The sequence below is a fragment of the Rhinolophus sinicus genome, chromosome 1 (assembly GCF_057876585.1).
Source record: "Rhinolophus sinicus isolate RSI-liver-muscle chromosome 1, RSI-T2T, whole genome shotgun sequence".
Classification (NCBI taxonomy): Eukaryota; Metazoa; Chordata; class Mammalia; order Chiroptera; family Rhinolophidae; genus Rhinolophus; species Rhinolophus sinicus.
Window position 1 is genome coordinate 77763814 of NC_142501.1, and position 14295 is coordinate 77778108.

The 14295-nt window shown below is 33.2% G+C and overlaps 1 protein-coding gene across 9 annotated transcripts in view; it reads left to right on the top strand.

The window, feature by feature from the left end:
* Window positions 1-14295, top strand: part of METTL25 (methyltransferase like 25) — a 120864-nt gene that overhangs the window by 80386 nt on the left and 26183 nt on the right. For 3 of the 9 annotated variants that reach the window (XM_019754138.3, XM_074325347.2, XM_019754137.3), the window contains 4 exons: window positions 412-505; window positions 10788-10862; window positions 11438-11509; window positions 13223-13464. In XM_019754138.3, coding sequence (XP_019609697.3) covers window positions 412-505; window positions 10788-10862; window positions 11438-11509; window positions 13223-13315 — 334 coding nt within the window. In that variant the 3' untranslated portion in view covers window positions 13316-13464. The other 6 variants (XM_088801011.1, XM_074325341.2, XR_016022407.1 and 3 more) reach the window with 5 other exon arrangements.

Sequence of the window (14295 nt, forward strand, 5' to 3'; positions counted from 1 at the left end):
TTGATCAGTGCCTGCCATGGAAGAAGTTTCCTTTGCAGAGCTGTTGAATTATCACCACTATCAGCATGTGTTGCAATGACGTGTGTGCTGTCATGCTGAGCCAGTACAATTAAAATGTGCTTTGGAGCACAGTGGAAACTTTTGAAAGACCTATATAGTACACTTTTAAAATGAGGCTTTTTAATACTGTAAATTTACAACTTCTTTCTCATAGTATTGTATTCATAATATTGTCTTCCACTGCAGTATGTTGAAGGACTTCCCAAAAGCAAATCTCAAATACTTTATCATATGTAAGTTCAAAATGGTCACAAAAATATTACTATTAATACATTTTTATCACATCTGGATCTAACGTCATATACACAGAAGGCATTTAAAAATATTTCATGATTCAATTTTGTTTTGCAGTGATCGGCATGTTGGTAAAATTTATTCCAAATCCTCTTCTTTTTTGGACTATGTCAGAAAGTCACTAAAGAAGCTTGGATTAGATGAGTCCAAGGTCAGTACATAATTACTCATTGTTTTCATTTGAAATCATACAAAAATTATTTGCCTTCCACTTTTCTCTTATTTGTGAAAAATATTCTAAATTATATTGAAACCAGACTTCCATTACCTTTGTTTCAGTTGACCTTTCCTGTCAATGTGTATAGTTTGCTGTCCAGAGACATTCCCCCTTTAGGTTTATTCAGGGAAAAACATGCCAATTCTCAAATCAAATACTGTTAAAAATCAAGATAACAGAACAAAAGGGAATTGTAAGTAAAGCAAGAGACAGTGGTTTTAATTTTGAACTGCTTTTATTTAAAGATCCTATAGCTAATTAAAATTAAAAATCTTAAATTCAGAAAGCCTTCGAATGTGACAATCTGGAAAGTAGTAACATCGTAGAAGGCCCAAACTAATAATTAAGAACATATTGTTGAAGACAGAAAGGTAAGCCAATTATAGTAATATATTTTCTAACACTGAGGAATAAAATAGGCTCTCAACATGATTCAAATGAGTTATTAACTGAAATATTCTGAAATATTAAAGTTATTAACTGAAATATTAAGTTGAACTTGGATCACTCTGGTATTTTGATTAATTAATTATAAATTGAAATAAAGAATAAAATATGGTTAAAGGAATGAAATGTATTTCTGGAAAGAGAAAAGTTACAAAGATTAATTTATTTCAAAGCTGAAGAGTATTATTTATTGTACCAATTACCCATTTACTCCCCAGTTGCTATATTACTTAAACCAAATAGACGGGTACGAACTATCCCTGTGAAATGACTACCGTATTTTGCCATGTATAAATGCGCACTTTTTTGCCCAAATTTGTGAGGGGAAAATAAGGATGTGCATTATACATGGGTAGTACTAATTCCATATCTATATAAATGTTTTTAATTCTTTTATTTATGCTTATGAGTTAAAAGTGTAACTCTAGAAATCAATAACTGTATCCATATGCAAAATAATACCCTTGAATACAGTAATCGGTTTTGTTGAACTTACTACGAACTTGCAATGATGAAGAGTTCTGGGCCTTCTATGATGCGTAAATATAGTAAATTTGTTAACTGGTACATAACATTTCTTGTACCTTGTATCTGTTCTTGTGTTTTGTAATTATTTGTCACATAAAATTTCCTGTACCATAATATGTTTAAAAAAATGCTAAAATTCCTTTATAATACAAAAAACAAGTACCTAAATATAAACAAATAAAAATTTGAATTGAAAAGTTAAAACAAAAGATTTTTTTCCCCTTGAAAGTTTGGGCCCAAAATGTTCATGCACATTACACATGGCAACGCATTATGCACAGCAAAATACAGTATTTGAAAAAAGCATGTCTAACTCGTAGGATTTAAGAAAGATTAAATGAGATAATAGTATATGCTAACTAAAGAGTACTAGTTTTTATTATTCTGATCTTTGCATATGTACTAGTAATAACACTACTGATATGACTTCTATAAATATTTTTTATTTAGTCACCAAAATGAAGATCCTTCTCATCTTAAATAAATTAACAAGACTAGACACTGTTATCATACTTATTTTATTTCTGGGTTTTATAAAAAATATTTTTAATCAAACTGGTCTTTCTTCCAATTAATCTTAATTGCATGTCTTAATTTCATGTCTTGTATTTAATATCAAGAACACAAACCCATGCATTATTTTCACAAATCAGGAGCTAAGTTTTTACTTAAACTAAAAATATATTATCCTTTGCCAAAAACAAAACAGTAAAAATCCAGAAAGAATTTTACTTATCATTTCTGCTGGCTTTCTTTTCTCAGGTTTGTCTTTAATAATAATCATAGTAAAAGTTCCTTAAAGTGTTTATTTTATTACTGCTAAGAATATTAATAATAGCTAATGTTTACTAAGCACTTACTATAATTATTATGCTGAGGCCATCACGACATTATCTCATTTATTCTTCACAAAACATTTATGGAAAATACTATTATATTTCCCAATGTAATAATCTAATAAAGAGAGGCTCAGAAAAAGGCAAGTCATTTCCTCAGGGTCAAAGAGCTAGCAAGCAGTAGGGCTGGAACTTGAACACAGATTCAACTAACATCAAAACCTCAATTATTAACCACCACTATCCTGAGAAGTGAAATTAGAAACACGCAAACACAAAAGGCTAATGTAGATAAGTATCACCATGTGAAATCAGTCTTACATGATTACCTTTATTAGTTAATAAAGGAAATAATAATGCCCCACTGATTTTCTCATAATATTATTTGAGCTCATTAAAAACAAATAGGTCAAATAAAATTGGTTAGAAAAAGAAAAGGAACAAGACGCCCAAGGTTCAGAACAATGTAAGGCGTGTTAAAGGATGTGCCGGTGAGAGGAAGCAAGTGGATGAGTATATGTAATTTGGGAGTTGTTTGTTTGGCTTTTTTATTTTTTATTTTTGGTTGTTTATTTTATTGTTAAGCAAGAGGAATTAAAAGAGTTATGTCCATCAGGCCAGAGTGGTTGGAAATAGGATAAGTTATTAAAACCAAACTTACATTTCCAGTCCAATACACAAACCTATTATTCCTCTCCCACGCCATGAAGTATCAGTGCTAACATGAAAGTTTTGCCATCAAGGACAATAAAAGGATTTGTTTATAGTTTATTTTTAAAAGGAAATTAATTTTCACCTGAGATTCTGACTATTCAAAAGTTTGACCCTGGGGAAATGACTTGCCATTTTCTGAGCTTCTCTTATTAGAGCATTACATTGGGAAATATAATAGTGACTTCCCATGTTTTGTGAACCATTTAAATTTAAAGTACTAAACATACCAAAATATTTAAAAGATCTTTGACAAAGAATGAGCTGGACTATTTGTCCATAAGAAAAAATAAAAGGAACTTATGTTCTAGAGCTTGTGTGTGTGTGCTATACAAATATTCAAATAAATGACAATAAATGAAATAAAGACAATAAACCTGGTGAATTGATGGGGGAGGGAGTTATACTGTTAAATGGACCAAGTTGAAAACCACTAAGCTAGAACCTTAGTGGAAGTAGATAGAGGATAATTCAGAAAATATATTCTTAGATATTTTTCCAAATCAGGCTAGCAAAAGCAAACCTTTTGAGACCAAAATCATTTAGTTGTTCATCAGCAGATATTTATTTTGAAGGTTCTCTCATGTGCCAAGAACAGTGGAAACTCTGGAGCTACAAAGATAATTAGACATAACCCATGAAAAAAGAAAACGAGTGTTTATAGCATGAATTTGCAATAACAGACATTATATAAAGTATGGTGGAGGCATAGGGGAAAGGAATGACTCACTCTACCTGTGAAGATTTCACAGACTACATCAGTGCCTTAGCTTGGTCTTAAAGGATGCCTAGGAGCCTGTTAAGCAAATGAGGTGGAAAGGTAGGGAGCAAGGAATTCCTTTCAGGTGTGTGGGGGGAGTAGGCTAGGCAAAAACCACAGAGATATATAATAAGAAACATGATTCTGGACTTGGCACTGCTGGAGCATAAAGCAGATAGTGGAGGCAGTGGTGAGAGATGAGGGTAAAGGAGAGGGCACATGTGGAGAGGGCAAGTAAATGATCTTTGGACGCTAAATCAGAGATCAGAACTGATCATAATCTCCGGGTGCCAGGGCAGGATTCGTTCCACAGTATGGCTAACAACAAATGTAAGGAGCTCATTACCTTTACCTGTATCCATAATGGTCTAGATTAAATGAGTTCCTCTGACCCTAAAGAAACAGCGAATTCCTGATACAGATGAAATATACAGAAAACCTGTCATCTTTGATGATATGAGAAAAACATATGCATTATTCCTATAAATAAATTCCTGCTGCTCTTTTCAAACACCAAGGTTATAGCTGATTCACAGGAGAATCATCAATGGATGAAAACCATCAGATAAAAGATTTGGGGGGAACAAGATATTGACACAGTCTCAAAATACCCCCCACAGACTATTTTCAGAAGTGGATAAAAATGGTCAACACCCCAAATCCAGTAATGCAAAGTTAGCGTCGCCATTATTGGAACAAAATGGCATCCTCTTTCTGCCTCTGTCTTCCATGGCGTGTTTTTAAAGGCTCTCAGTCCAGGATGTGGCATCGTATCCAGTTTCCATGTCCCCAGTCACATTTAATCTAGAACAGTTCCTCACCTCTTTTTTTGTCTTTCATGACATTGACGTATTTTGAAAAGGCCAGTTGTCTAAGTGTTTCCTCATAAGTAATTAAAGATTAAAGTTACGCATTTTGGGCAGGAATATTACACAGGGATGTTGTGCCTTTCCCAGTGCATCTAATTTTCCAAGCCCCATCTCTGTATCAAATCACATCATGAAAGAAGTATATTCCCCTATTTAGAACCCTGTACCTACAGTAGTCCATCCCTGTAGGGATACATTATAAGAACTGATTAAGTAGTTTGCTTTTATCAAAGTTTTAAGAAGGAAGAAATGTGGCTATTTGCAAGGAATAAAGATTTACTCAGGTTTTTTCAATCGTTGGTGGGAGGTTATTTCAGGAATACACAGACTTATAAGAAAGACTGGAATCTCAGCTTCACAAGAACCCAGAAAAGCATGCACAGCCTCGTTTCATTACGATGTGGTTTGTTAATGGGAGCAGGATTCAACACAGCATAGTGATTGAGTGAGTGTTACTTTCTGAGGAACAATCCGTGTTTTCTAATCCTTCACCATTATACTGGTAGTTATATCCTGAAATACCAACTAGTTCACTTTTTATCCTAAATTGTTTTTCTCTCCAGATTTTTGCTTACGATAGGTTGTTTATTCATGAGTATGCTTCCACGGTCATCAAACTTGGTACATCACTGTCAGTCCCTTTATGTTCCCCTAGAAAAAGATCTAGTTGATTGATTTGACCTCTTTCACACCTATTTGGATAGATGTTTCATTCTGCACCATTTCATCAGCAGGATGAGCACACAGGGTTATGCCATTATTTTTGCTCTGCACGAAGTCATCTAGCGAAGGGCACAGTAGCTAAAATTCCAGCAGCCCCTCTTCCACTCACAGCAGTTGCCTTGGCCCTTGACTGCGTCCACTCAAAGTAATGGGGGGGAGTCTTTTTCTAATTCGCACAAAGACACCATATCAGCTTGCAGCAGCAGCCCTGTCACCAATACCCTAAATCCCATAACATGAGAGAGGCAGAAGAGAGGACACATGTACCTGTGGGAAGACCACAGGCCCGTGGTCCTTTCCCCAGACAGGGATTGGGCAGGAACACATTAAAATGGGGCGTAGGGTTTGAGGCATTCTGAGTCTTAATGTGTTTGGAAAAGAAGCTTTTTTATGTTATGTGGGTTCTGTTACACTCGTATAACGACTACGTGATTTCTGTTTAATTTTTCATCATAGGATGATCTCCAAAGAACATTCAGCGTACTTCTTTGCCTTAGGGATTGGGAGGCTCTAAGTGCGATCTATGCTTGATTTCAGCAGCTGTGCTTAGCTAGGATATTTTGGTATCGTGTCCTTCTCCCTTGAGTTGTATATCCTTGAGAATTTATCCTTTCTGTAATGGCCCTACTATTAATATATTTTTATGTTTCATATTATAAATCACCTCAGATTCTTCTTGAAGATATACATATTATTAAGAGCAAAGTTTCCTTTAACTTATGGTTGTATAGATTTGGAGCAATTAAAGTTGGGGAAAAAAACAAGAATTAACAAACTTCTTTGAAACTGTAATCAAAAACACAATTGTTACATGCAAGGACCAAGCCTAATCATATTTTAATGCCAAATTCACAGAAGATAAAAGGATATTTCCATTAAGTAAAGAACATTCTTATGTAATATAAGTCTAATTTTATATAAGAATAGCCACATTGCCTATAAAAATTATATTTATTCTCCTAGCTAACCACAGGGAAGCATTAGGTATAGAAATGTCTCCCTGGCAACCATTAACTCTAGGGAGTGGTAGACAATGTAATCATTGAAAGAATAGGAAAACCCGTTACACCTTTTATTTATTTTTTATTTAAGGAAGAAAAATAAGAGCTGGTTAATTTTATTAATACTGTTAATATAGGAAATGACATTAACTCAAAGTCACATTGTTTTTTATTATTAGAATTATTGGTGTACAAAATCTGCAAATGACTTAATTCAAATGAGAAAATATGTAATAATTCTATAATGTATCACTAACCAATTTTAGAATGAATATGAGCTGAACTTTATATTTTATATGTAGTTTATGTTATGCAGATAGTAGCAAATTCAAATTTTATTTCCATTAGCTAGTAATTGAACAGGTATACATTAGAAAACACGGGAAGAACTTTATGCATTACATTTTCCTTTCTTTCTAAGACAAACAAACAAGCAAAACTTCATAGTCACAACAGTTTAGTGGTTGCCAGTGGGTAAGGGGAGAGGGGTGGTAGATGAGGGTAAAAGGGGATCAAATAAATGGTGACAGTTTTGACTTTGGGTGGTGAACACACAATGTAATATACAGATGATGTACTATAGAACTGTACACTTGAAACCTATATCATTTTACTAACCAATGTTACTCCAATAAATTTAATAAAAAATAATAAAACTTTAAAAAAGAATACTTCTATCTTATTCCCCATAAATTCCAAACATAGGAAGATTAGTTATTTATACTGACTGCATCATTTCTAAAAGTACGAAACATACTGAGTCACCTTTGCATTGTGTGCTCCAGAAGATTCTCAGTGAGTAACAGAAGATTCTCTGTTCTTTGGAGTAATCACATGGATGACTTTCTCTGTCAACCTAAGACTATCAGGCCCACTTCAGCCTCATTGCCACTGGCCATGTCTTTCCTAGCTCCCTGGGCAGGATCAGCTAATGGACCTTATCTCCACATTCACCTACCTTAGTTCCTGAGCTTATCATGACCTAGCCAAGGGTGTATCAGCATTCTCAGTAGCCTCCATCTAATGGTGAGTACTAGGTCAATTGCTAACTCATCTTCTGATCACATACGATGTGGGAAGGATCTCTGAACAACTGTATCTGTCATCTATTTATCCAACCCATTCCCTATTAAGTTAAAATATGGTCCACCTTTGCTTATCTGGACCTCCTTATATAGATCTATAAAAACACAGTTTTAATTAAGACAGGGAGGAGAAGAGACAAATTTCCCATGGAAAAGAATTCCACGTAATTTATTTAGATACTTTACCTCTAGGAGATGGAACATAACTTCCCACCCCTTAGGTATAGGCTATGCGTAGTGACTTTCTTCCAAAGCGCACAGTAGGGAAAGGGTATAAAAGACGAACTTTACAGTGAAGGAACCTGACAAACATCTCAGCCAGGTAATCAAGGTCAATGGCAACAGTGATAGCTTATATTGATAGTATGTACCTTCGATAGGATGTGAGGAAAACATCTGACAAATGACAATGAAGGAACATTCTGCAAAATGCACTGTCAAGGCAAGTCTGAGGAACTGTCACAGCCACTAGGACTAAATGCAATGTGGTATCCTGGGTGGGATGCTGAACATTAGGTTAAAACCTAAGGAAATCTGAATAAAATATGGACTTTAGCTAATAATAATGCATCAATATTGGTTCATTTATTATAATAACCATATTGTAATGTGTTAATGATAGGGTAAAGTGCATATAGGTTATATGGAAACTTATCTGCAAAATTTCTGTAAATCTAAAACTTCGAAAATATTTATTTTCAACAAACAGTATGAGAAAAGCTAATGTTTATTGAACCTTTGCTTTGTGCCAGACAGTGTGCTAAGTATCTCACTGAATACTAAGGATGCCCTTATGAAAGGTGTACTGGTACCCTCATTTTACAGGTGAGAAAATTGAAACATAAGTTAAGTGGACTGCTTAAGGCCAAAATCTAGGAAACTGGGGAGGAAGGATTCCAATCCAGTCTGTCTGACTCCTGAACATGACTGCTCATTTGCTGTATCACCCCAGTTTCCCTTGAAGACTGGATATTGCCCTGAACCAAACCACAGCCCACTGAGCTAGAACCCTATTACCGAGCTTAGGTCATTAATCCCTTTACCTGGAGTCGGGATGATGGGCAGCAGGGAGCAATGGATCACATGACCAGTACTCCCAGCTTCCATTTAATGTGCACTTCAACTTGTAAGTCTCCATGTATGTCTTACCTAAGCATGACCTACACGGGGCAATCCCGCAGTTCTGATGCCTGCCTTTATCTCTAGGGTGTTGGCTCTCCCTCGGCTCTCACTAGCATTAACACTTAATAATATCATCTATAAAATGAGACCATAGATATGTATATATATGTTACAGACTAATAATAGGGTTAAATGAGATGTTGTCTTTATTTTAAATTTTTCATATGATTTCTGTGATCTAATCTGATCAGACCGGTAGTTGAGCATTTGATTGAAAAAGCTGATTAAAACATGAAATCACACCTTAAACACTGAATTTTTTTTCTTAAAAACATATTAATGTACTTTTATTCACCAAATTTGGCATAAATTTGTTTTGCTTTTTTGGACACAGGTTTGCATATATTAGTTTCACCGTTTGAAGTTCCACCGTAACTTTTTTGCATCAAACATACCTATAATGCAGTCTACAACGTCGAACTTCATTTCATTTAAAGTGAAGGGCAACAGACTTCCATTTTTTTAAATAGAGTTAAGGTTATGTGTTCACCTTTTCAGAATCACACAAAAGCAACAAATAGAATGAAAAACAGAAACTCAAACTCCTTTGACAGAATCAGAAAGCATATGTATTGTAAAGTACAATGAAGATAAAGAGGGATGTAGAAAGATGCCAAGAGAACATGCCTAGGGTTACCGGTCACCCACAAAACCAACAGAATACAGTTCGCTGAAGTGGCATATCCTGAGCAGCAAAATCAACAATTCCTAGTTTAGGTGGTGCTGCTTCCAGTTTGGCATAAATGAGAAACAGAATATTGGAGAACCCACGGAATCACATTGAAAAACCATGTTTGTAGGAAGCAGTATGCTGGTGAGGTAGGATTGAAAAAGGATGGTGTGTTCTGAGTTGTCCCCTGACTGCTGATCTGAGATGGCAGGAGAGAAGTAAAGACTAAAGACTGTAATTTACACACACAAAATTTTGCGAGATGAGAATTTTTCTTGGCTTGAAGTACAGGCCTGGATCCAGTCCCATATGCTCCACTGCAGAAATTGGATCCAGGGTGTACTCATTTGATTCAAAGATGGGAAAAGTTTTAAAAAGGATTGGGGTGGGGTGTAATCTGTTTGGGTTCTGTACCAAGGGGGAGATCTTTTCTGGAAGGCTACACTAGAAATTGAATGAGACAAAGCCTTACTTTTCACTATTACCCTTTTGTACTTTTTAAATTCAAAAGAAATTTAGTACAAGAGGAAGACTAGGGACTTTGAAAAACATAATATATGTATTTAGACATTTGTGAAGAAATCTGAGTACAAACCCTTTCAGATTTTTAAATTTTTATCCAGTCTTTCTTTTATTTTGACCACATGTAATTTGACAGCGATTTCTTCAGGTGACTTTCCTTTATCAAACTTTTCACAAAGGCATTAAACTTTTAGAAACAACTTTTTGCATTCATATTTCATTGATTATGTACTTGTATCATTACAATAAGATAACTGGCATAACAAGTTTAGAAACATACAGTTGACTCAGTGAGCATAAACTCAACTGGTGGTAACACAGACAGACATATACGTGATACGGAACATAACCTGATATCCACAAAGGTTCATTGTACTATGGATATCCTATGTTTTAGAGAAAAAAACAGAAGAAATGCTTGTTAATGGATTTATTTAGTTGATGTTAGAGGAAATTACCCTAAATATGAATATATGCCTTTATTGTGTTCCTGTTGTCTTGGAATTACTCTCTATAATATATAGTTTTACATATATTCTTTTAAATCTTAATTTTATTTTAAAATGTTTATTGAGCTCCTACTATGTGCCCCTAACAGAGGAACAAATGAAAGTAAATATTTCATCATTACTCGTTAAAATTAAACTATATTAATAGGATTTTCTTGGTGGTTTTATTTGTGATATGCTGAATGACGTATATTGATGGAGAAGATTTAAGTAAAAAGAGTTATATTGACTGCAAGAATATCCTTACAGCTCTTCAAACCCCTAGTTCATTTAAAATTTTTGTTATGTTTATTTTACTTTAGGGTATGTTTGATAAGAAAAAAGTATTAACTATTGTTAAATTTATTGTTATTGTTGTTGTTTTATCTTGAAGCTGCCAGAAAAACTTATAATGGACTACTATGAGAAGTATAAGCCTAGAATGAATGAGCTGGAAGCTTTTAATATGGTAAATCTCTCAGAATTAAGCATATTAAATTGGGTATGTTGCTAGACTTGAATAGAATCCTATTAAATTTTATTATGGGGCCAATCAATCTATGTTGTTTCTCATACTGTAAAAAAACCATTTGGGATCATTTCCTATTTCAGAACTATATTAGGTGTCTGTAATGTAATAAAGAGAACACATGGTAGATTTCTCTAAAGTGTATTATAAATGCACAGAAAGAAATTTCAGAGTTCTTTGAACACATATTGGTCTCAATTCTGTTATTTCACAAGCATTCCTTTTAATGAATTTCATTCTTAGTTCCCCTTTAAAAGCTTTCTATCACATATGTATGATTGCTTTTGGATTCTACCTCAAAGTCACTTACAGGACATTCTTTTCCTATTATTATTAAAGAGAAACTTTTGATCTCTGCAGTATTCATTTTCTGAAGATATACAATGAGTATTGAAGACTTGGCCTTATACAAACTTCTGTAGATGCATTTTCTTAAACATAATTTTTAGCTAGTCTTTTTTTTATTTTCTTTTTTTATTTTAAGTACCACCATCCTATCTTATTCTTTATTTTAGTTGAAAGTTGTTCTGGCTCCTTGTATAGAGACATTGATTCTTCTGGATCGACTTTGCTACCTAAAAGAGCAGGTAAATTATGTTATTTTTAAATTCATAACAAATACCTTTATTAATTCCAGTAATATTGATCCATTTATATATCCAGAAGTTTCATTCACATAGAATTTAGGATTAATACATAAGATAATTTTTCGCATTGTATTTTCAAAGTTTAAATATTCACTCTATGTACATTAAAATATAAACATATGTATAACAGATGTCTGCAGCAACACTGCCATAATAAAGCTTACATTATTTTAATTGTATGGTAATTACTATACAGTAGTCAGTGAACACAAACTATCGTATATGATGTATTATGTAGCTAAATGGTCTGAAATTAATGAAGACCGTTATATATATATGTGTGTGTGTGTATATATATATATATATATATATATATGTATGTGTGTGTGTGTATATATATATATATATATATATATACACACACACACACACACACATACATGTATATACACACACACTATATATATATTACATTTTGTAAAATTTGCCTTTTATTTCACTTTTAAATTTTTGGACACATGCACTCTGCAGTTAGAAACTTTTTTCTAAGCAATGAAGACTTTCTGATTTTGGGGGTTGTTTTTGTTTGTTTGTTTTTGCAGTCTTATTTATCTGTTAATTGACTAAATATACTGTCCTTTTGGTTATCTTTAGGGACAATGCTTTTTGCAGGTTTTACTCGGCTGTGATCAAAATAAAGTTTTTGAACTGTTTAAATTAAACCCATTTGTGGATTCAGGCTTATGTTTCCACTATAGAAACCCTTTATTAGCCTTCCTTTCTTCTTTTCAACAGGCTACTTGGAAAAAATGGATTTTAATAAATGTTTGCTTTTGTTCTAATTTATAATTTTATGGAGAAAGGCAATTTTTAAGTATTTAGAAAACTATGTGTTTTCCTAAGCTAATAACATAGTCAAAAAACACTGCAAAGCTTTGGTTCCAAACTTGGTAGGTGACAGTCAATTTTACTAAGTACTCATCATGTCTCTTTTCAAAACAATTTTCATTGACCTAAGTAATATAGGTGCATTTTCTATATTTTTCTATTTGTGCAGCAAATGGTGTGCACAAAGATTAATAGATTAGTAATGAAGTGATAGAAATCAGAGAAATATTTATGTATTCTTAATATTTACAAAACATTATAAAATTAATACATATTTTAAAATTTTTAAATGAAGAATAAAAAATGAAAATTAAAAGTAACAATAATTCCACCTTTCAGAACTATTAAATTTTTGGTATGTTTTCTAGAGCTTCTCTCATATCTATGTGTGTATACATATACATATATATTGCAAATATATGTATGTGCACATATTTAAAACTGGATTCAAATTATGAATTCAGTTTGCATCTAGTTTGTTTCATTTATTTAGAATTTTTTTCATTTCATTAAATCTACAGAGCTGAATAATATTTCATCATATAGTAATTTATTTAAGTAATACCCAATTTTTATTGGCAAATTCCAGTTTTTCACAATCACAGCAAAGAGTAACCTTGTAGTTCACTTTCTGAGTACATCTCTAATGATTTTCTCAGCATAAATTCCTGAAGGTGAAATTATAAATGTTAATTTTATTCAACAAAGAATAGTTTTATGTCGTTTTTTTTATGTAGTGTTCATATTACAATATGTAGTCTCACTTACCTCTCGTTTTTATCTTCAACAAATGGTTTTATTTCTAAATCACTTATCAATTTTCAGGAAGATATTGCATGGTCTGCACTTGTGAAGTTGTTTGATCCTGTGAAATCTCCCAGATGTTATGCTGTTATTGCTCTGAAGCAGCAGCAGTGATTTCAGTTGAAGCAAGGTATTAGATGTATCTGTGGAAACTTCTGCTAATTTTGCTTTTCAAAACATCTATGGGATGTTACATACATAAATATTTTTAAAACATTGCCTTATATTTTAAATAAACAATAAAATAATAGCTAACAACAGAATGCCATAATCCTTTTTTCTCCTTGTCGTAACATACATTAATAAAATAAGAACTCGTGAAAATATTATAAAAGGATTGACCTACATTCCCGATTTAGTATGTCAATAACCCGTTGTACTCTGAGCCTTATTTTCCTGTTTAATATTTAAGACCCTTGATATTTGCTACATAACACATTTTGCCTTTTAGTGTCTTTAAAACAGATGAAAGGTATAGGTATAAGTATAGTAAAAATTAGTAGGTACTGAAAATCATTTGCATTTTCCTCCACATTTTGGAAGGATTTTCCATGTCATCAGAAGGTTAGAATCCACACTTACAGGAAAGAAATACCCAGGAACCAGGCCAGATATAAAAAGTGCCTAATATAAAGCATATTTTACACTGCGTTTTAATCTAAGTTACACGAGGAAATACACTGTGTCCTTGAAAGAATATGCATCTTATAAGTGAGATATTCATTTTAAGGATTCTTGAAGTTGCTTATCTTAAAGTAAGGCATGGGTTGGCACTTGATGAGATTACTTTGTGCTTTTTTTTAAAAAGCCACTGAGTAAAGCCAGAGTAAATGAGAAAAGGGCAGTTATCCATCCCGTGTGGCACTGATTCCTTTAATTAGCAGATAACTGAAGGTTTCTAATACATTCAGAAGAGATGGACAGCTGGGAAAAGCTTCCTTAATGCCCAGCTAGAAACTATAAAATTCCTCTAAGCAGAAAAAGGAACTGCTTTCTTAAATTTTGGAGTCTATCCACAGATGAGAAGGATAGTTTTTTACTTTGGGTTGTGATATTAGTATTGAGATTGCAGCCAATGTGTGTGTGAATGATCA